The 27,969-nt window shown below is 35.6% G+C and overlaps 1 protein-coding gene across 1 annotated transcript; it reads right to left on the bottom strand.

Annotated features, from left to right (window-relative positions):
* Positions 1 to 2,843: 2,843 nt before the first annotated feature.
* pum3 (pumilio RNA binding family member 3) lies at positions 2,844 to 27,012 on the bottom strand. The gene is made up of 18 exons (NM_001122795.1): positions 27,001 to 27,012; positions 25,042 to 25,142; positions 24,235 to 24,429; positions 22,481 to 22,616; positions 21,817 to 21,892; positions 18,934 to 19,027; positions 18,183 to 18,249; positions 17,100 to 17,274; positions 16,904 to 17,007; positions 16,423 to 16,501; positions 14,234 to 14,332; positions 13,553 to 13,606; positions 12,044 to 12,124; positions 7,308 to 7,450; positions 5,729 to 5,951; positions 5,097 to 5,184; positions 4,496 to 4,586; positions 2,844 to 3,097 (listed from the first exon to the last, which is right to left on the bottom strand). Exons 2-18 carry the CDS (start codon positions 25,130 to 25,132, stop codon positions 2,965 to 2,967), a joined length of 1,929 nt encoding a protein of 642 aa, NP_001116267.1. The 5' UTR covers positions 25,133 to 25,142; positions 27,001 to 27,012; the 3' UTR covers positions 2,844 to 2,964.
* Positions 27,013 to 27,969: the final 957 nt, after the last annotated feature.

Below are 27,969 nucleotides of genomic sequence, written 5' to 3'. Positions count from 1 at the left end.
ACTCCTTATGCAGCCATGAAAGATGATTAGCATTGCTGCCTTGCAGCGCTGGGGTCATAGAGCCCATGATACAATTGATCATTGTGTTCAACTCCTTTAGGATAAAGACTTGTAAATGATGCATATTCTCTTTTTAGTGCTGCAGACTATGAGGGGCATTTACTAACATTCACTTTTATGTTTCGTGCGCTAAAACTTGATTTTTTTTTTAGTGTAAAAAAAAAATGCAAATGTTTTGTGATTTATTAATAGTAAAAGTATGAAAAACACTAATATGAAACTTCACCACCTAAAACCTCTCAAGGTTGTTTTTTTTTGTTTATAAGTTCACAAAGGATTGTCGAAAAAAACAAAAAAATTGGTGGTTTTAGGGTTTCCAATTTCGTTCCGCATTTTAATTCGTTCTTGCTTTTTTGATTCGGATCTTTTAATAAATGACTAGACAGTCATAGTTTTAGTGGAAATAGAGTTTATACATGGTTTCAAAAACCTCCAAAACCACGAAAATCAAAATGTTAATATGTCTGCACTAAATAAAGCATAATAATACACTTATTTGTTGTAAAAATCAAGCCCTAAGTTTTTGACATTACCTGACAAGTTTCTAGTTTAGTTTTTAAAATGTTATTCTTAGTATTCGCTGTTACTGCTACTAAACATAAACCTGTATTGCAATTTTCTTCTCTAGCTCTTTTAGAACTCATTCAAGTAGGACTGCCTATAATCAGAACGTCATTGTCACCGGAGGATACAGCAACGTAACTGAAGCACAAGAACACAAACTCATAATCACTGGCACACACCTGCAATACAGAATTCAGAACATTTCCAACACATCCTTGTGTGATAAAAATAGTTTTATTATTAAAAAAAAAAATCTCACATTCATTAATACTGATGAGCCATAGATTTTATTCAGACCATGGACAAATTCTACCCTGGTGTTTTGCCCTTTGCAATATTTATATTTAAATGATACAAACTCAAAAATGCTTTGTTTTTTTAAATGTGAGTTTGTCTATGTTAGACAAAAGAAAGAATTACCACTTAGTCCCCCACAATGTCATATTTTCTGCAGTTCCATTTGGAAGCAATAGATTATTAAGCAGTGAAAAAAACTGCAACAAAATTCCCCACACATCACCATGTACAAAGTGGCATTTTTTCTTCCACTGGAACTTACAGTACGTAAAATAATGGCATGAAATCTGTCAGATTTTCTTTCTGTAAATTTCATTTTACACAGCATAATAAATAGGCATAATAAGTGTTTAGGGGTGAGTATGTAACAGCCCCATGATACTGCCTCACAAGTAGATTCCAGTAACCTGGTAAAGCCTTTCCCTCTGTTCTCACAACAATAACTGCCAGCAAAGATGCACTCTGTAATCTGATTAATGTTTAGACATACCTTTAGTTTTGAAAAAACTGCATGTCTGGTTTAATTTAATTTACTAGTTATACTCAGTATCAGAGCCAGTATCCCACATAGGGATGTCACCTGGCAGGTAAAATACCAGCCAAGGATGGGGCAAGTATTACAAATTTACCTGCAATATACATGCTGGTAAATATCTAGCACCCTATCCCTTTTCCCCATGGCCCAACACTATTCCTGTGTAAATTTGCTATTTGGGCCCTTCTGACTGTGCATCCTGCACCCATTTTTAAATGTTTACTTTGGGAATGAATGATTTCCCATATTATGGAAAAAAACCCTTTCTGGAAATGCCTAGTTCTAGCATTTTTGACTAAACATCCTGTACCTTTATTTTCAAGGGATGGATAGCTGCAAAGCCTCTGCCTTTTTTTTCTGTTTAAATATACAGAAATGCTGGAAGACCATCCTGCTTGGGCAATGCCTCCTGTCTGCTTCTCTTTGACAATTCACAAAGTGTACAATCCCTGCAGAGTAGCGCCAGCTGTAGCCTACTATAGAAATTGGCAAACTATTTCACAGCACTCGTCACTGTTGGCCTTTTCATTGTGGCAGAGCCCCTGGTTCTTGCTGCTTAACCTAAGGATCTGTACCCACAAGTGCTTCCATTTCCATTTACTGTACTGCAGTTCTGAGTGTTCCACATGGCAACTCAAACATTGATTTCATTCTGTCTGCAATTTTGGATTGCACATTTTAAAGATATGCCCCTTAATGTTCTTGGGTATATGTGTGCTTATTTAGGTCAGGCCTGTACTTGAGATCCTCTACTTATACAGGTATGGGATCTGTTATCCAGAAACCAGTTATTCAGAGAATGAACTACAAGAAGGGCATCTCCCATGCAGAATGCATTTTAATCAAATAATTACATTTTCTTAAATGGTTTCCTTATTCTCTGTAATAATAAAACAGTACCTTGTAGTGATTCCAACTAAGATAATTAATCCTTATTGGTGGCAAAACATTGCTATTTGGTTTATTAAATGCTTAAATTATTTTTTTTTAGTAGACATAATTCATGGAAATCAAAATTACAGAAAGACCCCTTATGCAGAAAACCCTAGGTCCCGAGCATTCTTAAATAATAGGTCCTATACCTGTATTTTTATAGTGGAGTTTTGCATTGCTACACGTGTTTTTAGGATTTCTATAAAAGATTATATTTACTGCTGTAATGTTTATTTTCACTGCATCAATAAGTGAAACTATATTTGAATCAAAATGCAGTTGCTCACTTACAAACATCAATCAATTTGGTATCCAGGCTGGACTCCAGCAGGAAGGTGGGAGTTTAAATGAACCAGCCGGACAGTCAGGAAATGAAAAATCCCTTATCTAACCGCTTTTATGTCTCCAGAATATACTGAGTAATACCAAAAAAAGTGCCTGGGTCAGACAGGGCTGTCGGAAGAGTTTTATTTATAAATATAAAACATTCCTACAGTCTCCCACAACAGACAAAATGATATATGATTTCAGTTTTACATGAACGCAATTATCTAACGGCACAGCCAACGCCATGACTAGGGAGAATGTAACTGTTCTATTAAGGCCTCTATTGCCTTTGTGTTGGTGGAGTTTTTCGGCTTGGATACAAGCCCCTTGAGTCCATTTTTTACTTGTGCAGCAATTTCTTCATCTGAACTCTGAAGAAGACTAGAAGAAAAAAACACAAACAGACAGGGAAAAATATAATAAATACATGATACAAATCACAGATCTATTGGTACAATAAAACCTCTTTGGAATGACATGGCACCTCTAGGTCAGCTGCACTCTAATGGCACAGGTGGGTGCTTAACAGTGTAAATAAAACTGGCCTAATGATTTACATTTTCTTTAGATAAATGACATCATTAACAAATATAATTATACAGAAAATATAACAAAATGTTTCCCTAATATTTTCCATGTAGTATCTGCAAATTGTGGGCCAAAGGTTGCTAAAGCCACTGCTCATTAACTCTCCAGCTATGAGAGATAGAATTGCAGGCTTCCACTGGGTTTGTTCTAAAGAAAGAAGCGCTAATGATGATGATCTAATGAGGAAGTAGATTACTGCACAAGGAAAATGACAAAACAAGAAGCTTCTGCTCAAGCTGAGACTTGGTTTAGAAGCAAGGCAGTTACTGGGCTCTCTAATTGCAATGTCCAAGGCATCAATACTGTAACCTTGTAAGCCTTTCCTTAACAAGGATTATACAGAGAAAGGTGGAGATTGCAGTTTGATACAAGAGGGAATTAAGACAGTGGGTGACCTTTCCCAGGACACAGAAGCAAACATTAGCAATAGAACTACACCGACTGATACTTTCATACATTAATATCGTTGTCACCAAATTTACTGGATTACAAACAATCAAAACAAATGACTGTGAACCGTCCAGCAACGTGAATTGTACATTTGGTGTTTATTGGAATTTGAGACAAAACGTTATTTCTGAATTTCATATGAGAATATTGGAAAGCCAGCTAGCCAATTTAGTGTTTTAGATATTTTTAATATATATATATATATATTTTTTTTTTTTAAAGAAATGAAATAGAAATAATTCCATACATGATGAATGCACTTTGCCAGACCTTGCAGCTGCAGCTCAGTGTATTTGTGGGAATAGACATTTTTTATTTCACGAAGACAACACTTTTTCCTGCTGCACACAATCTAATTATGTTGTTTGCAGAATGAATTGGCAACATGGAATGCCCGCCTGACAACCAGAGATTCAGTTTGTGACACTCAGCATTATTTGTAGACTGTTGTGATGACGGATTAGAAATCCTCGACAGCTCAGTGGATTTAGTATCATAGTGACAGCATAGCTCCCACTCCCACTATTGGGATTTTAGGCGAACACCACACCAACATGCCTATGTGCTCCTACCCCAACAGGACTTTTACACCTCCCCAATCCCCCCCCCCCCCCCCCCCGACTTTCGCCCAGATATCGATCCGGTAGGCCTATCTAAGGGCCCTATACATGGGCCAATAGTCATTTAGACAACACAATCACTGTTACAAGTCATAATTATTTAAAAAAACATTTTCCTTACCAGCAAAGGACAATTGCGCCTCTGTTCACTTGTGCCCACTGACTGAGTTTCTCTATGCTTACATGGTCCACCAGGGTTCTTGCAAAGCAGCCTATGTGAAGACATCATTGTTAATTTAACCAAATAACCCATATTCCAAATCATTTCTGGCTGATGTTGCATATTAAAAAAAAAATTGAGCAAAGCTTCAATCAATTCAACAGTGTTTAATGTGATCATGTGTTCAGCAGTCACATGACAAGGGTATACCACTAAAAGTCCTGCAGTCACCTACAATACTATAAGATACCCTCTTCTAATTGGTGACACCACAACTATGCTTGTGGACTGAAAATCTCAAAGTAAATCTAAACGGCATAGTTCCATAGGACAAATAAGCAACGACATTTGCTCTCAGTGAAATTCTGCACAATATGGGGTACAGTTTTATGATACTTTTTGGCTGTAATATAAAAAATAAAGCAGGGCCTATGCACAGAAATACCTAAACTTAAGTGAATGTATACCCTATTTATAAACAGAATATATTGTCCCATTAACTGACAAGCCTAGACTAGACCAACTAAAGAATAAGAATAAATATATCCTAACAGCATCTTACCTTCTTTACCTTTCTCTTTCATGTCTTTATCTTGCTTTAGCAACCATTTCAGTACCAGGTGACCTGCAGGATGTTCTGCAATGTGAAGCTTTAAATAGAAAGGGGGCATCAGTCTCTCCCATGCCAATGAAGAGCAATGCATACATTTTTGTTACAGAATAACATTCCTGTCACATCATTGCTCTGATTGCTCTGTTCTGATTTCATTTTTGTCTGTAATAATAAAACAGTGCCTTGTACTTGACCATAAGTTGGGTTTATTTCAATATTTTGTAGTAGACTTAAAGTATGGTGATCCAAATTACTACTTTAAGATCCCTTATCCAAATCCATTTCAGATAATATATGTCATATATGCATACAGGGACTTTTGATTGCCACTACTTGCCATGTTCCCTTCACAGTACTGCATCTCTTATGCAGTGTAACTGCTGTACCAGGAGTTGCACCAACTGGCACAAAAGGGCAAGGAGGGCAAGGAGTTGGATAAAAATACATAAAAAAAGCAAAGGGCAGGCTTTTAAAGTTATAGTGACACATTTCCAAAGGCCTAATGGTAAGTACTGGGATGTTAGGAAGGAGATAATGCAATCTGAATGTCTCTCGTTATAAGCACTAAAGGTACCAATTACCTGTCCTTCTTTGCCTCCTGGCACAAACTCCTCGGCTGCCATGCTGGCTATGGCATTCATTACAGGCTGGGGATCCCCTAGTGCACACAACAGAATGCTGGTAACCATGCCGCACAGTGCATTCTGCAATACCACATCTTGTATGTGCTCCTCAAGATATTTTAGCAAGGGCGGAGATATGGATTCCAATAACTCATGCTGTCGTACAGTTGGATCTTTTTTGCTGTATACAAAAAAGATAATATTGTCAGACCAAACTGTTGTGTCTAAAGGGGGTTTTGTACAGAAATCTATAGCACAGCTACATACAGAAGAACAGCAATAGATACCCCAGGTACAAGAGGCACAACTAAATAGGATGAAAGACCTGTGCATTTGAATGAAGCTACAGTACCTGCAAATGCTCTATAAACATACATTTACTGTATAAATAACACTTGAAAAAATATCCTGGTATTAAACACTGTCCTACTTCCCTGCAAAGCAGACAGCTATATTCTAAAAAGTGGAAACACTGGGAAGTTATGGCATGTAAACATGAACAGGTAAGTATACACTAAGGCAGTTGCGAGTCAGGTGGCATGTCCAAGTAGGTAAAAATATGGGTTGCAGGATCCAGGTTTTTATAAACTGGACCTGTGCAGGACTCTACTTTCAGCTCCTATGAAGTAATGTGTTACCCTTAATGCACCTGCAGGCTAAAATCCCTAAATCACTAAATGCAACAATAAATGGCATCACAGTCCTGATGAGATTTTCTACTATGAATCAGTGTCAAAGTTAAAGTCATTCGAGCTTCTGTGCTTAGAAATAAAAATATCACAGCAAACAACATTTTAATGTAGGCGTTGTTATTCTGTAAAACTAGCGAATTTACCAGTGATATGAATACTTTGGCAAGACACTGCATGTGCTTCATGTTTTGTGGTTAATAAAATACCTATGTCTCAAGTGAACAGAAATTGTCCTGTAAGAGAGGCTACCTGAGAAAAAGAATTGCCAACAGTCATGGCTCCTGTAGAAGGTAGTGTTAACATTGAACTGTACATTGTATGCCCCCTCACTTCATTTGAAATATTATTTTTGGACAAGTCCATTTGTGATTAAATCATGCAACTGTCAAGTGACTGCTCACTGGCAAATTGATCTTTGGGTCCAAAAATCGACCTGTGAATGTCCTTTATTTGATTAACAGAGATAAACTGCTCTGGTATTGGGTAGGCAGACAGGGAAGATGAAAATTATATGAAAGCTAGCAGGTAAATGACTTTAATGTGATTTTCCCAACGCATTCTGTCCAACATCAGTAAGATGTCAGAGGGAACCATTGATCTTCTGCCTGGTTATTTAGTTAGCGTTCAATAGAACAAGTTAGCAGTGGGTGGCTCTGTAGGAAGCTCTGGCAGGTTTAGCAGACAGTTCAGAGATTAAACATAAGCAAACACTATCACTGTGACATACACAGAAAGAAAGCATTGGTATTCAGATTTAGCTCCATTAACAGAACATGATAGAACATATAAGGAAATATCTTTTTATCACGTTTGTTCTAATACAGCTGCCCCATCATTATATTTACCTGTGTGCATTGTCATCTCCCTTTTTGAGAACCTCTACAATTTCAGGTACAAAATGTGCAGGGTTTCTCCAATTCAATAGATACAACAGTACCTTCCTCCCATATTTGTCATTTATTATGCTGGGCAGAGAGCTGATTAGTTCCTAAAAGAAAAAGAAGGGTATTTACAATGGCACATCTTTACACAAAATTCAATTCTACGTCCAAAACTGCTGCCCTGACAAAAAGGTAAACTGACTGCTTTCAAAATAAATCAATAATTTCAATTTATTACTTCAACTTTATGATTAAATAGAAATCTGGCCTGCTTAGCAGCGGTGATAGCGCTATTTAATCTTTTATGGATCGATTTTCCCTCTGGAAGAAAACAAAACCAGATGCTTCACTAGAGTAAACACATACTCGCAAAAAGTCCAATGTAAACAGCAAACTGGGAGCAATAAATTGTCTTTCCCTGGGTGGTTTTTGCTATAAAATCCTCTCAGCAACATGAAGCCTTCCTCCTTACAGATCGGTGTGCTTGGGCATACAGGGCACATAGAATTATCAGCCATGCAGTACATATAAATGTACTTTAATTCATATAGTACCCCTATGAATAATTAAAGTCAGCTGAAATTTGATATACATCTGACAAAGCTAAATATATACAGTACAAGCTTTACTAATGAAAGTTTAATTTGTAGCTCTCTGTGTATAAATATATACAGATACTATTAGTTACCTGTTCCACAAAAGCAGAAGGTGGAGGATGAGGGAAGGAGTGGGTGGGAAGCCAAGAGAGAACACCAACCAGCACAGTGATCTGGAGCCTGTTGGCTATGAAGTCTGGGGCTTAAAAGAACAGTTCAGTGTAAAAATGAAACTGGGTAAAAAAAAATGTTTTCAATATAGTTAGTTAGGCAAAAATTTAATCTATAAAGGCTGGAGAGAGCAGAGGCCTAACATAATAGTCAGGACACCACTTTCTGCTTTACAGCTCTCCTGCTTTACACTGAACTGTTCCTTTAAGAGGGCAGTGAAACAGTAAAAAGTGTGGGGAAGTGGTAGGGGCTGGGATTTGTGCAGGAAAGAATGTTAGTTTGAAGTCTGGAAAGGTAAAGGCTTGAGAAGGTAGTGGCTACAGCATTTAGGACAGTTATAATATTGGAACAAAAGCTACAGAGCACAGAGGTACAGGGGGGAAAAAGAGTTTACATTAGTTTAGCACCAGTGAGGAGTAAGTGGGAGCATGTGAGAGGATTTTTATTGAGCAGAAGGAGAGACCAGTGGGAAGAATTTGGAGAAAACAAGGAGCTGTTGAGAGCAATAGAACAGAAATCATACTCTGGGGAAGAAGGGTTATGAAGGAAAGATGGCTTTTTTTTATTTATTATAATGCTGTTGCTGGACAAGATCTAGGCAGAGACATTACCTCTGTTTTGCTTTATAAATTGAGATACATGTATGGGAACAGATATCCAGAATGTGCTGGACCTGGGGTTTTCCAGATTTGGGGTCTTTCTATAATTTGGATCAACACTCAACACTCTAAAGGGGCAGATTTACTAAAACACTAACATTTATTTTTTTTTGTGACGTTGTTGTATTGGAAAGTCACTTGCTTCCTCTGACAAGAGAAAATAATTCACAGACAAGGATTCACTTCACATTCATTAGCAGGACTACCCTGAAGGGTAAAGTGATATACACTATGGAACAATTAAAGAAAATACTAATAAACATTTCCTAGGAATAGGACATTCTAAAAGTCAATGTAAGGGTAAACCAACCATTTAGATCAAGCAGCAGCTAAAGGGCAAAATGGAAAAAAACAAAGAAATTCAACTTAGTTTCTTGCACACAGACATTTATTTCTATGTAAAAGTATGTATCTTTAATATTGAGGCAATTGCTATGTCCGTATTTAAAATCCTACCTGGTTGCTATGGTCAGTGGCTTATTTCTGGACTAGAATAGCAGTACAAATTTTACTTAGCTTTCTATCTTAAAACCCCCTTGTTTGCTTTCGAGTCATTCAAACCAATGCTTACTGAGCAATCAGGTAGCAATCTAAATGTGGCATTACAAAAACAAAACATTAAGAAAAAAAACTGATAAAATAAATAAAAAGGAAGCCCAGTTGCAAATGGGCAAGAATGTTTCTGTTTATAGCAGAGCTGTGCAGCTTTCTGTAGCCTTGTATGGCATAGTTATGGCTCCAGAGATAGGTTCAAGTATAAGGCTAACATCATAATAAAAGTTACCTTTAACATTAACTTAACTTTGAAAAGCTGCCATTGATTTTGTATACTTTTCCCAGTATCTGAGGAAGCTGGTATGTATATTTAGAACAACCTAGTTAATAATTCCAATAATACCAGATATTATGAAAGTCTTGTGTTTCTCACACATCCTATGTGGATATTAATAAATGCTAATTGTTTGGGAGTATGAAGTATTCTGCCAATGAATTGAGGCAAGACGCCCTTCTTTTTTTCTCTGAATCTCTTTTGCTACCATCTGCTCAGTCCTGTCACTGTTCCCAGTACTCACTGTGCCAGAATCAATGTTTTTGCAAAACACAAGGATGATAAAGCTAAAAGTATTATTGCAAGATGGTATATGACGTTGTTGAGTAAAATAAATATTCTGCGTGCTGTGCACAAGCCCTGCCTAATCCATTATTTCTATTACAGAAATCTATAATCATACAAAATGGATTCATTTTAAGACGGCAGTACCCAAAAATGAAATTAAAAAATGGTCAAAGACATATATGGCACAGGTGAGGAAACTACTGATCTGGGGGCCTACCTTTAGCGAAATTACAACCTGATACGTTGTCAGGATGTTGGCAAGACATTTTGCAAAAGATCAGAAAGACACCATGCACTTAGGAGGGAGCTGTTATTTAGAGATCTATGGACTATACTCTGCTTCTCATCCACCCTGACCATAGGATAAATGTACCCCCTTATTGTCATCAGTCAGTTCCATGACAATATATAAGCACAAGTCTGCAGTGCTGTTATACAGGTGACGGGATTCCAAGGCTACTGCTAATATGCTTATATTTTACATCAATGGGTATATTATTTTACTATTCACAAGTTCCAATAGATAATAATAACAACATAATAATAATAAAAAACAATGGGAGAAGCAGAATCTTTTCACACACACATCCTTATCCACAACAATAAAATGAATATATTCTTGGCTAATGTATCAAGAGCATGATGTGATTTGTAAAAGCTGTTTACCAACAAAAACATACAAACCAAATACAGGTATGGAATCTGTTATCCAGAAACCCATTAACCAGAAACCTCAGAATTACTGGGAAGGACATCTCAGATAGAATTATTTGATTAAAATAGAGTCTATTTTTTTTTTTTTTTAAAGATTTCCTTCTTTTCTTTAAAGGACATGTAAACCCGGCACACAAAAAAATTAATCAGTGAACGGCCACTTTGAAATCTTTCAATACCTGCCACACTGGTTGTCCAGAAGTTAATAATAAGGCTGCAACATCCCCTGATCCCCTAATATACATTGTAGGCAAATGTTGGCTTTATTTGTCCTTTAATAATAAACTAGCACCTTGTACCTGGTTCCAACTAAGATATAATTGATCCTTACTGGAGGCAAAACAATCCTACTGGGTTTATTTAATGTTTAAACTATATTTTAGCAGACACTAAAGTACAGTGACCCAAATTACGGAAAGACCCCAGGTCCTGTGCATGTTGGGAAACAGTTACCCTCTATGAAGATACTTTAGGTAACTTCAAGTAGATGGGGAAATAATCTTGTGCTACAGTACACAGTTTTATTGTGAGTCAGTTATCACTTATAAGCTTTGTTTGTTATAAGCTTTGTGCAGGAAGAACAGTTAAAGCAAATATTTCATGTCTGAAGAGCATGAGTTGACAGTTATGATTATTTTAACAGTATTTTAATTGCAGATGCTAGTGGGGAGAATGAATAATCACTTGAAAACAAAAAATATATAACATTTTTCATGTTTGTCTCTAAAGGCAGGAGTTGCCATGGTAGCGTAGCTCTTTATTTGGGTTAGAAATAGCAGTTTAACCTTTCAAGCAAACACACAGCCAATAAGAAATAATTTTCTAAAACAGCACCAACTCTACTGGGAAGTTAAGAGATAAGGACTTATAGCCCATACTGTCTGAAGTACAAATACTAAGCAGAAAGGCAAGGAAAGGAAATGCCTTGAAACTGTTAAACTATCAGAACAAATACATATTAGAAAGCATACAGAAACAACAGCCCCCAAAACATATGGATTTTATAGGTGATTTGACCCTGAAGACTCAATTCACATACATGACCTAGCTTTGTATGTAAATCATATAGATAAATATAGTATTGTTACCAGGGGCACTGCTGCCAGAAGGTGAGGTGAGATACTCGCCTCAAGTAGTGGTCCCTGTTTTACATAATATATTTAAACTAATAAAAAATAAAGTTAAAAAAACTGCCACATTGTGACTGTATAGAATATAGGACACTGAACAATGTTCAATGTCTGTTGACCCATGGTTTGCCATGTAAGGGCATTGGCACATTACTGCTGAATGGTTCAGTTTTCAGGGTGATTGGAAGGAAATGCTTCTGTTACCAATCCTAAGAAATAATCAATCCTCATTTATGTTACAGATAAAACTAAAGGAAATTCTTCTATTAAAAAAGGAAAACTGTACCACCTAAAGGAAAATGTAGATACTCACAGAAAGAATTAACTGTTTTAATAACTTGGTGTCATCCACACAATCAAACATTGCCAGCAGGACAAGATGGGAAAATTCCCCCTGTAATGATAACAAATGCAGAAATTAAAACGGCAAATAGCATTGCGGCATTATTATTATTTTATGGAAAACCTTTCCAGTGTTCTAGTGATGAGCAAGGAGTTGACAAGCTGTTAACTATATAGAGAGACATGAGAAAACAGGTCAGACTACAAAATGCTGTACCTAGGGATTCCCAAGTGCACCCACCAAGTGCATCATCTGGATTTAGAGCCAAGTGTATCTCTGCACAAATAGCAGCACCTTAGGACGCAAGAGGCAGGGCAAAAACACAGGGTTCTTTGCGCCCCTTTTTTGAACTTTGACCAATATTTTGTAAATGAGCATGACTGTATGCTTTGTTAGCATTTAACTCAAATTTGTTTTTCCTGCAATTCTTAAAGGAGAACTAAAGCTTAACCAATATTAGTTTTGGGTTCTGTACCAGCCCAATGCAACCATAGCCATTTAGCAGGGAAGATCTGTGCCTCCACAGACTCCCCAGTAGCTCCCCATTTTCTTTTTTGCTGATTCACTCCACATGCTATATGTTGCTGTCAGTTACTGACCTTAGGGACCCACTCACAATATACTGTATATATACAATATACATTTCACAATATAAGGCCAATTTTTATTTTAATTATAATAGTTAATAGGTAACAAAGTGGTGCAGAATAAGCCAGAGTCAATGTAACTGATTACACAAGCAAATGAAGCATAACATATTATTCCAACAATGTGATTCGGTGGGAGGGAGAATATAAGGCTGATTATTAGTACAGGTATGGGAACCATATTATCCAGTAAGTTCCAAATTACGAGACCGCCATCTCCCATATGCTATATTTTAATCAAATAATTTACATTTTTTAAAAATGTTTTTTTTTCTTTTTTTCCAAGAAAACTTGAGAATAACAGTACACAGAAAAATATCTCTTTGGCTGATGACACTATTGAAGAAGTCCTGAAAAACGGAAAAAGGAAACTATTTTTTAGAAATTAAGAATTATTTGCTCAAAATCAAGTCCATGGGAGATTGCTTTCCCATAATTTAGGGCTTTCTAGATAAGGGGATTCTGAATAGGGGAAACCATACATTTATTACCGGTTTATAAGTAAACAAATGTCCTGGACCTAATGATATTCTTAGCTTATTTTAGTTCTTTGGTTGCAACACCATATTACTAATCTTCGGTGATATCTAGATTGTCTAGATTGTGTTTTAACTGATGAGCAAATCCTAAACCTTTAGATTGTAATGGATATAATTTATTTAGATTATTTAGAACAGCTAAATGAAACTGGTAAAAACAAATTAGCAAAATGACACTTAACTCTTTGAAAACAAATCAGACAATGAACCGTGCCATTTGTTTACGTGTAAACAAACATACAAACCCAAATACTAGGAGGTCAAACTGCAATTTCAGTATATTTATCACTTACTGTGGCAATTTTTTCAATATATGTCTTCATAGTTTTTGCAATTACTTTTCGGTCCTACAATAAAAGAAAAAGAACAATGTCATACTGACATGTGCAATGCTGTTGATTGTTATTCGTTTAAAGGGACAGCTCCATTTGAATCTAAGGAACAAATGACGCTGGATATGTATTTGACACTAATCATCTGCACGGAAGCATTTCAGTTTACTCCCCCATCAATCTACACCCATCTATTAATCTCTGATGATCAGTGGTATTGAAAAAGGATGATGAAGGGAAGAAACTAAAACCTGAAATGAAACCTTGACAGTCTTAATATGTAAATTAAACCATTAACCTTAGGACCTTATGCTAAAGTCCGCAGAGACCACACATATAAATATATACATGCTCAGTTTAAAATAATTATAGATACCTTGGGGGAAAGGTTATTAAAGTTGTTAAAGGAAAAATAATTTGCAGCTGACAACAATGTATACCCAAACTAATAACTATATGGTAACAAATGTGTACAAGGATATATAGAAAAAATAAATAAATAAATAAAATGTACATTTCATAACGATATATATATTTTTTTAATTACATTTCTACTTTGAAAATAGTATTCTTCAGCAGGTTACATAAGTATTAGAAATTGTATTTCAAAAGGAAAATATTTTTTCCATAAATGTACTGTACCTTTGGGGTGCCATGCCATACACTGTGCATTCCTACTCTGGCACCGTCATGAGTATGTATTATATATACTACAGCTTCTCTGATAGCTTCAATCATTTCCTGTTATAAAAAAAAAAAAGATCTTGAATTTCTTTATGTAATAGACATTTAAACACTCCCCTGGTCTACTGCTAAACAATTATACTTGCAGTAGTAAAATGCTAAAGGAAAGGCACAAGCTAAAAAACAGGAAACACTATTCCCACCAGAAAAAGCTTGCCCTCACAAAGAGACCACTGTCACAAAGAGCTTGGGGCAATGAAATACAAATCTCCTTTGTCACAATAAATATAAAAGTGTCCTATTATCATAAATGAAAAGCATATAATTTTCAACCATCAATATTCTCAAGTGCTCCCTGAGACCAGAGGAAAAGACAAGGAAAATAGAGTAATTATACGCAACCAAAAAAAGCTGCCACTTGTCAGCCTAGTTTCCCCAGGCATAGACAGTAGAAAGAATGTCTGTCTATTGATGGGAAAGGTCAGAGACAGTTGAAGAGAAGGATCAGTTGGGGTAAATAAAGGATTGGGACAATTCTATAGCATGATAACATATCCCCTAATGTACAATAAATATACCATCACAATTGAAATGTTTGTATTATAAAGAATTATGTGCCCTGTGTTGTAAAATATGAGCATATGAAGTCATATTGGAGGTCCATAAGTTGTATAATATGGTTTGGGAACTTTGTGACTTCTTATATCCTTATAATTTCCGACAGTGACTACATTATTCTTTATATTATAAGACAACTAGGAGAGCTTACAGGCCTTTCACAGTTCCAAAGTTACTTTTATAACAAACATACCGTATCTAAAGTTTAATAACACCAGTATCACTGAGGAATAAAAATGTATGTGGCACGTAAGAAAAAAAAAATAATTGTGTGATTTCTATGGTTGTAAATATTTTTAAAAGCTATTACCAAAGGACATGCACCTATGCACTCTTACACACCTTACCATAGGTGCCAGTGCTCTCATGAACTGCATACAGCTGCATTTAGGGCGCTAAATAGTTCAAGATTAATGAGCGTAAGGGAACACTGCTACTATTGCATGTTTTGAGAAAGTGCTACTCCCAGTGTTCCCCTTTGCATGTAGTACCTGCCCATGCCAATGGCTTGCATACCATTTATAGCACATCAATGCCATTACTAATACCAAGTGCACTAACTTAATGACAATTATGTGCAATGTTTCTCACACACTATTTAACAGGCATTTGTATTTGTAATGGAATTCTGAGGGAAATGCAGCATTGTGGGTAAAATTTGCATCTGTTTTTTTTGTAAATTAGCTCTTTTCATGGATTCACACTGAACAGAAGAGGTTCACTATCAATTGTTCAACCTGACACCTGTTTAAAAAGTTTTGTGAACTTTTAACTCTTTTATGTACAAATGCTGCAGCAGTAGATAAACATGGCTGTGCAATATAATGGCATGGCTCAGTATATTACTTTTGAGATACCCCAACTATATTCTTATATAGGGAATAATATGACCCCGCTGTAAAAATATTAGAATATAATATTTGACAGAAGAGTTCCATGACCATACAGGGAAGATGCCACAGACTAGGCACTTATACAGGTTGTCTTTGCTGTGACTTCTTATATCCTCATTTATATTTTATACATTGTTTTTTAAATACTGGTACACCTGTTTCAATGCATCATATCACTCAAAATACTAAGCACTAACTACTAAGCGCTAATTATAAGGATATATTTTAAGATTATTTGTTGCACTTGTTACAAGGTAATATTGTATATGAGTTTATGCAAATTGTTTTAAACAAACATTATTATGCATCCAAAGGTTGGCTGATTTTAATCTTTGCATTCATCGGCACAGTGAGTGGAGAAAAAGATTTTTTTTGCTATGCATACTGAAAGAAATTGTAATTCTAAGATACTTTCCCTGTCTATATTAATTTCAAAAATGTTCAATTAAATCATTGTACTGTGTCAGCACATGATTACATTTTAAAATAAAATTAAAAGGCCATAACACAGTAAAACTTTTAAAGGGCCATTTCACAAAGTTGGCAGTGACAAAATTAATACCCCATTATAGCAATCAACATTTTTAACTACAGAAAAAATAGCACAAATAAAATGCTGTTACAGTATGTACTTACAGATCGTATTTTGGGACTTGCATTACTAAAAAAGTCCAGGTATACTTTATGCACCAGCGAATGTTTAATCACAGCCTCCCTAAAACACAACACAAAAAAAGCGATCAATATTTCAATAAATTCCACCTTAGTAATTGTGTATGTATATAATTATTATTAATACTCTTCAATGTTTAGAATTTTTTTTACACAATTATGTTAAATTTATAAACTTCCTTTGTGACAAACTGAAAAACCCTTATCTGCAAACACCACATCTAGTCAAATATAATACTAGAAAATAACATTCTGCTCCAATTTTTTCAAAGTGAACTGTGCACCTTCATATACCCTATGATTCCAACCATGAATGTACATCATGTGCACATAAAATATAAATACTTAGGCTAGTGAAATGAACAGCCTGACCCCATAGCAGTATTTTTCCTTTACAGCTCCCAGTGTACCCACCTTTATGTATCTCAAGAAATGAGTGACTTACTTTTGGCCTAGAGGAACCAGTATCTGTTTCATTTCATCCAAGATAGAGTCCTTCTTTTCTGGCTGAGCTTCTAATACCTGATCTAAAGATGGGTGAATGGCTGACTGCAATAAAAAATAACAGATTAAAACCCACCATAAATGGGTTACTGTTATGTGCAGGATTCCTGAGTATGTCCATTTCCATGGCTCCTTACCTTATAGAAGCGGAATGTATTCCCATAAAGTTCCTCGCAGAGCATGTTTCTCTGCTCCAAGATAGCTTTGTGATTGTATGCATACTCCACAATGTATGAAGCCTCTGAATGCCGGAGTAGTTTTTTCACTTGCCCTTTAAAACTTTTAATTATTTCTGCCACTTGGGCTTTTGATCTGGCAATTTGAAAATGTTAAGTTAAAAATAATATGTAATGTCACTGTTATCATTAGTAAAATGCTTGATGTATTATGCATTGTCTTTTTTAAACATTTCATTCACTACTAACAGTGTTACACAGAATTCTTTTTGTTCATTCCTTCTCTGCCAATATCCTAAGGGTGGATGTTGTGGTTAAGGGAAAAACAATGAAATGCCTAGTATGAGGACAAAGGCATCCCTTGTGGCTGCCCTGGGCAGTGTGCATGCGTAGTAGAGTAAAATCAGAACATTTAAAAGTGAAACGTGAACACATTGTGTAAATAGTACACAAAACAGCTTTCCATCCCCGCGTTGTCTTTGAGTTTACTTAGAAAAGAGATTGAGCAAAACATCTGGCATATCCCAATCTAACATACCTATAGAAATTAATTTCCCACTTATTTTGTTGCCTATATTGACGTTTAATGTGTTTATTGTAATTAAAAATGAACAGTGATCGGTGTTAACTAATCTGTAAAAAAACATATATTTAAAAAGGAATACAAAACTGACACATACACACACACATAAATACCAGTATAGGAAGACTGTATATATGGTATGGATTAATTTTTTATGGAACACAAAGTCATGTGGATAAGGATAAAAACTGAAAGCAACATTTTTGGTTCACAGATGATGCACTGTTTTGCTTTATTTCAAACTTTAATATATAAATTAAGGTTTGGATTTGGTTAAGTATTGTGGAGGATATGGGATTCCTTACACTAACAAGCCGCAGAGGGGCCAAGCTCCACAGTTTGAGAACGACTGGCCTAAGGATATTGTGCAATTTGTAAAGCTTTTTTCCTAACAATAACCATTCAATGGTAAATCTTGGCACCTTTATAATAATATATCTATGTTTTCTTGCCAAACTTACCCATACATCAGGAATTTTCTAACAATATTTCTGGCATACTTTGACTTGCTCAAGTCTACTATGTGTTCTGCAGGACAAAAGAAAAGTACAAAAAAAAATAACTAAAACAGCAAGGATTAGTTTTCCAAACCAAAGGAAATGGATGACATAGATAATGTTTAACTGTTACATGCACATAATTATGAATACATTTTATAGGGTAATTTTACATTCAGATTTGATTACCAACAGTCAATCCAAGTAGAGGGAATAGCATCTACATGAAAATACTATTGTATTAAGTCAAGGGAGAGTTAAAGTACAAGAAAAGCACATCAAACTGGGAGGTGTCAAAAACAACCTGTCAAAAACTATAAATCACTGCATCTGCATTCCTTACATTTTCCCTTGTGCAGATTCATATTTGCACCACAAAGTTTTATTCTACTGCACATATATGATAGCCCACGTGCTGATGACTGCAAGGTAAATAAATGCAGGTTACTTCAGCACTTCAAAAGTTTTACCACTGGTCACTGCAGTTTTCTTTGAAAAAGAGCACTGTCCTGAGGAAAAACTTGCCAATCTATTTTATTGGGCAGCGCCTAATAATTAGGCACCCCCTAGTGATATAGGCTTTCCTTGTCCTTTAATTAGACCACATAAAACACTACTAGATTCTGTACACATAGCCAAAATAAAATAGTATTTAAACATAGATAAACAAGTATATATGCTGTACTGTATTTACAAAAGAAGGGGAAAAAAGAACCTTTAAGTTCTTCAAACACTTGTTGTCTGCGTTCCTCGTTTCCATGTTTTATGTAACATTGGATAACACGAGTTGTGTCGTGAGCAAAAGCAATCTGTGGAAAAATTCAAAAACAAACATCCATAAACAAAAGATAACTCAAGCCCTCAACCTAGGATAGCATCTATGATTATGGATGACAGGAAGGACTTGTGGGTCACTGAGAATGGTGAGCAGGCACTGTGGGACATGGAGGAGATGCACAAGGATATCATGGTGCATTTGCTGACTAATCCGTTTACTCATATAATGTGGTGGTACTCCTTTCCTATGCAATGAGTGTAAATGGGAAAGTTACATCACTATTTTATTTCCGTTTTGATCTAATCTATTTTGTATTTCACCTTCTCTTGAGAGTTTTGATAATGCAGATTATGTCAGAAGCACTCATATGCCTGTTATTTCTTGGGGTTTGCACTTACATGACTGGGTGTTACATGGGGTTGTTTTCTCTGAAAAAAAGGCACTCATGAGGGGGCATGATTACTCTGTACAAGTATAATAGAAGGGAATAAAGGCAGATAGGAGATGTTTTTTTCCCCATAAAAAGGATCAGCGCACCAGAGGCCACCCCTTTAGATTAGAAGAATGGAATTTTCATTTGAAGCAGTGTAGGTGTTTTTTTACGGTGAGGGCAGTGAGGTTGGGGAATGCCCTTCATAGTGATGTTGTAATGGCAGATTCTGTTAATGTCTTTAAGAGGGTTTTGGATGAGTTCTTGAACAAGCATAGTATCCAAGGCTATTGCGATACTAAAATCTACAGAAAGTTGTATATTTTTCATGCTGTGTAAAAAGTGGTGTAAAACATTACTTGTGATATTGCTCATAGAAAACCAAAGCAAAACATCCGATTGGCTGCTAACTGTTGAAATCTAATTGCTGATTGGTTGCCCTGGGCATCATCACTGGTAGTGCTTCACTCAGCTTTTTACACAGCATGATAAATATACCCCTTAGTATTGATGTTGGTATATGTATGCGAGTGTATAGATAGGTCAGTATAGGTTTGTGTGTGCTGGGTTTACTTGGAAGGGTTGAACTTGATGGACTCTGCTCTGTTTTAAACCCTATGTAACTATCTAACTATAGGCTGCTAATTCTGGCTTAACATCAGTATGTACCACCGAGTTAGCGCAGCAATGCCTGAATAAGCAGACATTGGTCTAACAAAAAAAAAATCATCAACCTGACTGGCTGGGAATATCCTTTAGGTGTGATTATCCTGGCAGAAGGTTGTATAGGTTATGCTTAGTTGAATATTTCTCTTCTACTCCGTTTCCATGCACTGCTTCCTCTCCCCTTTTTCCACCATTTTAGTTATTTCTCTAAACATATGCAATAAAGAGTGACAGAGCTATTTGATGGGAATCTGGCAATCCTTAGGTACAAAAAGCAGCCATAATCATTTTATTTACCTTCAACTGGTCTAAATTTGAAAAATAAATATACCACTTATTTATAGATATGGCTGCATCAAGTCAATACTAAAGCACCCCAAAATATTCAAACTTCAGAATCTGCTCTAGATTTTTTTTAATGAGTCTAAGATGGAATGCACTAGAGTTTTATTGAGAAAGTGTTATGTACATAGGAGCTCCAGCTGCCTCGATTAAAACTCTACTTGCCTTTTTGTACAAACGTTTAATTTTCTGAAATCTTAGCTGAACAGCAGGTGTCTGTGCAACCCTGGCTTGAAAGCATTAACATAAACATTCAAGTGGAACTTAATGCAGCTAGCATTATTTATTACAGGAAAGGGGACACTGCCAATCAATGAGCTGATTTACTGATAAACAAAGGCATACTGTCATGTTTAACCTTTAGTATGCAAAAAGCAGACACCCTCTACACTGTGCCTTTAGTTGTATTCATTAGTGGGGACAGGACAGAAGAAAAATCAAAGGGAAATAACGGAGATGTATTGTTCTAGTCTGGGGAATCAATATGTGGGAACGATTGTCACATCTCTGAAGAGATTTGTTTAAAAACACTGACTTATTGAGGTATAATGATATAAGCTGTATGATAGAAATGCAACTCACCTATGCCCACCTTGGAGCGAACACAGTGAGGGGGTAAACATACAACTGAGCTTTCAGCACTCAGTAGAAATAATGAACGTGGCATTATATGCAACCTTCTGGCTGGTCTCTATATTAGCACAGTTTTTCTAAGGACACCTTGTCTGCCACATTTGAAGGTTATTCTGTTTATCAAAGGTGATTTTGTAATCCAACACTAGAATTTTTTTTTTTTTTTTTTAAAATGTGATAAATATTTACACTTTAAAGCAGAGTTTTAGTGGTAATCCAAAAGATTTATGTATCCAGTGGCCAAAGTTTAATAAATATATTATTTTACTATTTCTTTTTATCTGTCATTCTATAATAAACCCACATTTTATAACCAATTGGTTTTTAAATAAAAAAAAACACATTTCCAATCTTTCTTTAGGGGACAGATGCACCTTAAAATATATAAATAATTTTAATGATACGGTATCAAACTATTGATGTTGTAGTGTTTTAGGCAAAGCATGAATTTTAAGATTTTTATTTAGTGTACTGCAATATGAATCAAAAGAAGCATTCTTTATGGAAGGAATAAAAAAAAAATCTATATCTAGCTTTAAGCTGTGCCTAAATAATATATACTAGTGGGATGCACAGAAGCATATTTAATTGTAATATACATTGACTAGTTACGCATTCCAATTAAAGAGACTTCTTCCATGCATGAGCAGGCTGTGAGGTATTGATTTTTGGCGAATGAAGAAATAATTCCTGACTCTGTAAGAGTCACATTTAATGACCTTTCACCCCAAGTACTGGGCATTACTCACACTTTTCACATTGCCATGAAGCACCTTCTCCAGGTCATCCATTAGTTTAGATCTCTTTTTTCCATCACAGTCTTTTCTGCATACAACAAAGAGATAGAAAAACAAAAAGAGAATATGAACAATAAATTCAGCTATAATACACAATATAAGGCATAGATTTTATATAAACATCACCAAACACACATAATGTTCTACCTGACTGGTACCAAGTGCACACAGGTTATGTTTCTCTCCCTAAACCCTACTTGGCATGGTAAATTCTATCCCTCTGAAGTAGCAATCACGGTGCTGCCAGATCTAAATACACATACGCAAAACACTTTTTTCCTTCTTGCCCAGAGTGACAATTCCAAGCTCACATATCCAGAAGGTTAAAATTCAGATTTGGGTCATACCAAAAGATCATCATTCCGATTGTCTGGGACTGCCTTTTAGGTATGCTTGTCCTTGCAGAATGTAGTATGGCTTATGCTTAGTTGAATATCCTCTCCTACTCATGTACCATGCACTGCTTAATTTCCTCAATATTAGTTATTCCCTGAACATATGAAATAATATTTATCAAACAAGTACTATTTGGTTTGACTAATTCACCACTTATATTTGGCAAAGTTAATACCACAATGGGGAACAATGGAGAATTCACATAATACTGGCCAGGTACCTTCTTATAGTCTCCCAAATGTGCTTGGATTTTGCCATAATATCATAGTTGTCCTTGTCGTTTTGTTGTCTGGTCTGCTTTAATTCTTTCTTCTTCTTTTTAAAGTCATCCCACTTTGGCTTCTTAGCTTCTGAGCCTGTGGCAAAGACAATGATCACCTGTATCATTAAAGTGAACGTACACTCTGAGAATGCATGCAGTGTGATCTGACTATAAATCGAAACATATAAAAAATATAATACAATTTCTTGTTTTTCTCTATTTTTATTTGCTCTAATTTACTACCAAATAAACTGCACAAGGCCCTCAAACACATATTACAGGTTTAGTAAGCCTTTCATAGGTACCCTTAAAACTTTTGTTGTTTTATGTATTTACTTATGCATGGATGAGAGTTTTACATAAGCTGTAAATTTGGTTAATGCATTACCTGTGCATGTATTATGTCAAAATAGAATAAAAAGCATTGTAATTAACCACTCATACATTAGCACTATAGATTTACTGACATCATCTCCTACATGTCTTTCATGTGCATAGCCATCCAATGGCCCTGACTATTACAGCTGGTTATGTTTCCCATAACTATACAGAGGGCATGTAAACAACTACAATGGAGTTGGCCAAAATAAGTAAGCCGAGTCACAGATTTCATTAAGCAGGTTGGTGCAAGACATGAAGCATGGGATAAACCAGGGAGACAGTTTGCCATCCATGCTTTTTATGCATCAAAACAGATTTACAAAACTTCAAACTGTTTCAGAATGTGGTCAAATGCTTTCAGCTGTCAAGCTTCATTCTATTCTATAGAGTGCTAAAGTTCATTGTTTCACTGAGCTCTTACGCCCCTCCAAATTGTTAAAACCTGGAAAATAAAATGCATTTAAATGAAACTCCAAGTTCCAATATTTTAACTTTGAAACAATTTAGTGTTCACTTTTAACTAACACCAATGATAACTTATAATTCAGTTACTAACGGTGCACCCCACACTCTTCTATGGTACCGATATGAGTATATTTTATAAAAGTTTTAAAACTTGCTACACTATATAAAACCAAGTGTGTAATGATTCAAATTCAAATGTGTAAAATGCTCATGTAAAATGAGGTGTTAGCCACTTAAAAACCAGCACTGACTTTTATACAGCATTTTACACCACTGTTTTGCCAGGTCTGAGGTGGTCTAACTGGCAACCTTTTTATGTGTTATCCTTATCCAAAATAAATTTCACATCTTACTACATATGCATAATTGAATTTTCTGCAACCATGATACCCGCCATTAATTCAACGTAAGCAGTGCAACGGAACTTTATAAACACACCTACTATTATACACCTTTTTATCTGTAAAATATTTGACAGCTTTATAATCATGGCCTCATATGGAAAAGGAAGCACAAAGACAGGCTCAAAATATTGCTGTACTTGCCCTTTACATGTCAATAAGGGCATTTTCATTTTTTATAGGGTGCTGCCCAGTATATGTGCATTTAAAACAGAAGAGGCCACAGAAGGCACCAGCAATAACATTTACTACACATGGCAACAAAATAAACTAGGTATATTCTTTAATATAAATAATATAGTATAATTAAAATATTGTACTGAAACAAACAAACAAAAAAAGAAAATACTGCCATTGCAATACCCTGCCCAGAAACTCCTAAAAACTAGTTTTCTAAACAGCTACTCTTTGTGTTATCAGGTAAAATAATAAAGTGGCTTTGGCTAAATATAAGCAGTGACTTACCACCTTCCTGGTCCTCTGCTTGATGCTTTCTCTTTTTTGTGAAGCCACCTCCCTGCTTAGCATTCTTGGCAGCAAATTGTTTCACCCCTGCTTTGCCTCCTGGTCTGTCTTTCTTTGCACCCTTTTCAAACTTGTTAGATTTAGCATTTCCCTTGGGACTCTGTCCTGTGCTTTTATTGTGCTGTTTTGCAGAACCTATTGATTAAAAACAGTAAATATGAGTCACAAACATATGTTATTTAGAAGAATAGTAAACAACTGAAATAATTCTCTACATTAAGGTAATGAAATGAGCTGCAGTGATGGTGTTATGTTTACAAACAGTGATATTATGGTAGAATGTGTTTTGTTTGTGTTTCTGTCAGTATTATTTATAATAATAATTGTGACTGGGTGCAAGTAAGTAACAAAAAAAAGCAAATAAAAAGTACAGCACTCAGAAAAACTTGAAAAACATAATACCAATTTCATGTAAAAAATAAGCCAACAGTTTTGGTCATAAAACAATGACCTTCACCAAGAACATATATTACATTAGCACATACCTTAACTAAAGTCAAGACTTAAGTATGTTTTCCTAACGGTTATGCCTTTTCCCCTTTTCTCTTCTGTTCCCTCATTTGGAAAACCAATAAAGAGATATTTCAAATTTAAAGTCAAGACTTATAATGGCTTACCTTTTTACCCTAAATTTGTCATTTGTTTTTCAAGTGCCTTGTGTGCTAAACATTTTTGATTCCCCAGACCTCCAGCATTGAAACGTTAATAAAGTACCAATCCTCAAGTATCTGAGCAAGATGTGCATACCTTTAATTTTCTTAAATTTGGGGCTGTCTGTGGTTTTCTTCTGAAAAGATTTCTCCTTTTTCTTGAACTGTTTTGTACCTCTTGAGTCCATGTTTGAAAATCTAAAAAAGTAACATATAAAATTAGAGAACAATTTTTATGTGCAAGGTGCTAATATATTGGTACTATTTGTTTTATGTAAACAGGCATGCACGGAAAGGGTCAAAGCTTATGCTTTCTGAGCCTTGTACTGTCAGTGCTGCATATCAGATATAAAGGCAAAGCTAGACCCACTGTGAATGCACTAGTTGTGTTGCTGGAGAATGCAAAGTACTCTGCATGGCAGTCCCACCTACCATTGGATTTACAGCTGGTGAAAATCTCTGTCTATTAATAATTTGAAAACAAGGTCTCCTCGTAAGGTTCGGCTAAACCAAATTTTATTAACAAATAATCTAAGATGCGTTTACTAACACTGGAGAAAAAAATATTGCAGGTGATATGGACCATAGTAACCAATCAGCAATAAGATTTGAACAGTTACTTACAAGTTAGAAAACAAAAGATAAGACCTTATTGGTTGCTATGGGCTACATCACTGGTTATATTTATCTCCAATGTTAATAAACACATCCCTAAAGCATAATATGTGTGTGTTTATAATAGTGGAATATTAATACTGTGAAATTCAACATTTTTGGAATGTCTGCAATGTGTTATTATAGTATGTATAGATCCTGACTTTTTTCACTATAATACACAAGAGTCTTGAATAATCTGTAAAATGTACCCATATCAATGGGGCTTAGTGATGTCATTTGCGTTCTGAAACACTTAGGGGCAGACTTATCAAAGTACGATTTTCGTACCTTTAAAAAGTACGATACAAAAAAATCATATTAAATACGATTTTTTTGAATTGTGCTTTTTAAAGTACAAAAATTTCGTTTTACAAAATATGAAAAAATCGTATCTTATCGTATAATAGTCGAAAAGTAGTATTTTTTCGTATCTGAAAGATTGTAAAATGCACGAAAACCTTTCTGAACCTTAAGTGCATGATTTTGGAAGCCTCCCATAGAACTCAATGGCACTCTGCAGCTCCAAACTGGCCCAAGGAAAGTCATGATACTGAAGCTTGAATGAATCAGAAACTTTTGTACTCGGCGTGACAATACGATTTTGTAGCGCTTTTTGTCGCAAAGTACGAAAAAGTCGCGCACGTGTACGAAAAAGTCGCAGACAATACGCAAAAGTTGTAACCTTTAAAAAAATATGAATTTTTTGTATTTGGACCTGTTGTACTTTGATGAATGTGCCCCTTAAACTTCCTTAATATGAAAATATTAATATGTTAAAACATATATTTATATATGTTAACACAACACATATATCAACACAATATATTTGGATTTGGCTGAATTCAGAATCCTCAAAAGAAGCAAATATTTAGCTAAATACTGAACTGAATCTGAGCCCTTATTTGTATATTCAGAAACCAGAGCTCCATGATCTGCACTTGGCCTGTGGTACAACAGGAGGAATACACAAAATAGTTGGTAAAAAATAAAGTTATTCAAATGTTGTGTAGAAATGCCAAATAAGTTCACAGACATTTCCGGCTTATCTTTACAAAAATATATAAGGACTTTGTTATGCTTACTCAGTCACTTCTTGCAAGAATTAGTACTGTTTTAATATGTGGAATTAACATCTAGGTAGGGGGTTTATTATTAAATTTATAATTTCTCGTCTTTATTTTAAGCAGTGCCTTGTGTATAGGGCGTTCTGTTCAAATACACCCCTATAAGCAAAGACTGCTCACTATACAGATGATAGCCGGAATTCATATATCACTGATCTAGCGGACAGAAAACCACGTGTTTGTAAACAAACGCGTATAATGAACAATCAGGTGTTGTACGTGTATGTAGTGACGCAGTAATCGGTACACACATAGCTGCCCCGGAGATCACTTACCCGAAAGCCGCGTTCCAGCAGGTAAAAACAAGAAGCCAGCTACACGTGGGGTGGTGACATGGGAGGGCTGGGTGTCTGTCACGCCTGCGCAGTACACGCCGCTCTACGGCAAAACTGAAAAAGCCGCTAGTAGAGACTGTATTTACAGCATTTAGAATTGTAAATAAAGTTGGTTTAAAAGGGAAAGCATTTTGCAGACATTTTTGATAGTGGCAAGCAGCTAAGCGTCACCAAAACCGTGACCTCATTACAGTGCGCCATAGATTAGGTTGGTGGTGGGGAGATTATAAAGTGTAAAGACTGCGGTTTAATATTATCTAGGGAAATGGCATTACTAGCCTGCTGTTGGTTTTGAAACAATGTTGAAAACGAATAGCTAAAATCACTGCTGGAAAAGTAATGACATGTTACTTAGTATATGTATAAACATTGTGCTGCGTAAGGCCTAGGGCAAAATATTGGTCAAAAGCAATGAAAGGCGTTCTCACAGTTCTACAAATTTACTTATATTCTAATACTGTTTTCCTTTCTGCCCTTCTCGAGCCTGAAGTTAAATACATTCATATTAATATTTATCTTTCTATACTGATCCTATTTTAATTTAATTCTTAACATGGTCAGCTGCACAACAAACTGAAATCATTGAAGAACCAAAAAAGAATAAAAACAGATGACTTGCTTAGTGGGGCTCTTGATTAATGAAAAGTCTAATTATGTTTCTAGAACAGGTAATCTTTGCCAACATTTGTCAGATGGGAGAGACCTATAAAGCTATATGGAGCCAATTTTCTTCTAGTTCTGCAGCTGTAGAAAAAAAACTTAAAGAAGGAGGAGGGGACCATTCATTAAAGCACAAATTTTTTCCAATTAAAAGCACGATTGGAAAAAATTCAGAGTAACCATGATAATTTCTGATGTGCGAAAAATCTTTTCTTGGTCGTACGAAAATATTGTGGTTGTGATCCGAAA

This window comes from Xenopus tropicalis, chromosome 1 (assembly GCF_000004195.4).
Source record: "Xenopus tropicalis strain Nigerian chromosome 1, UCB_Xtro_10.0, whole genome shotgun sequence".
Lineage (NCBI taxonomy): Eukaryota > Metazoa > Chordata > Amphibia > Anura > Pipidae > Xenopus > Xenopus tropicalis.
Note: the sequence above shows the minus strand (reverse complement) of the source record. Positions and strands in the feature narration are given on the sequence as shown.

Bases quoted from the DNA above. Each gene is read 5' to 3' on its own strand.
- pum3 (NM_001122795.1), bottom strand. From the start codon at position 25,132: ATGGACTCAAGAGGTACAAAACAGTTCAAGAAAAAGGAGAAATCTTTT. The intron at 16,502-16,903 runs GTAAGTCACTCA...GTTGTGTTTTAG, and splicing joins CTGGTTCCTCTAGGCCAAAA to GGAGGCTGTGATTAAACATT. The intron at 14,333-16,422 runs GTAAGTACATAC...TTTTTATAACAG, and splicing joins CAAGTCCCAAAATACGATCT to GAAATGATTGAAGCTATCAG.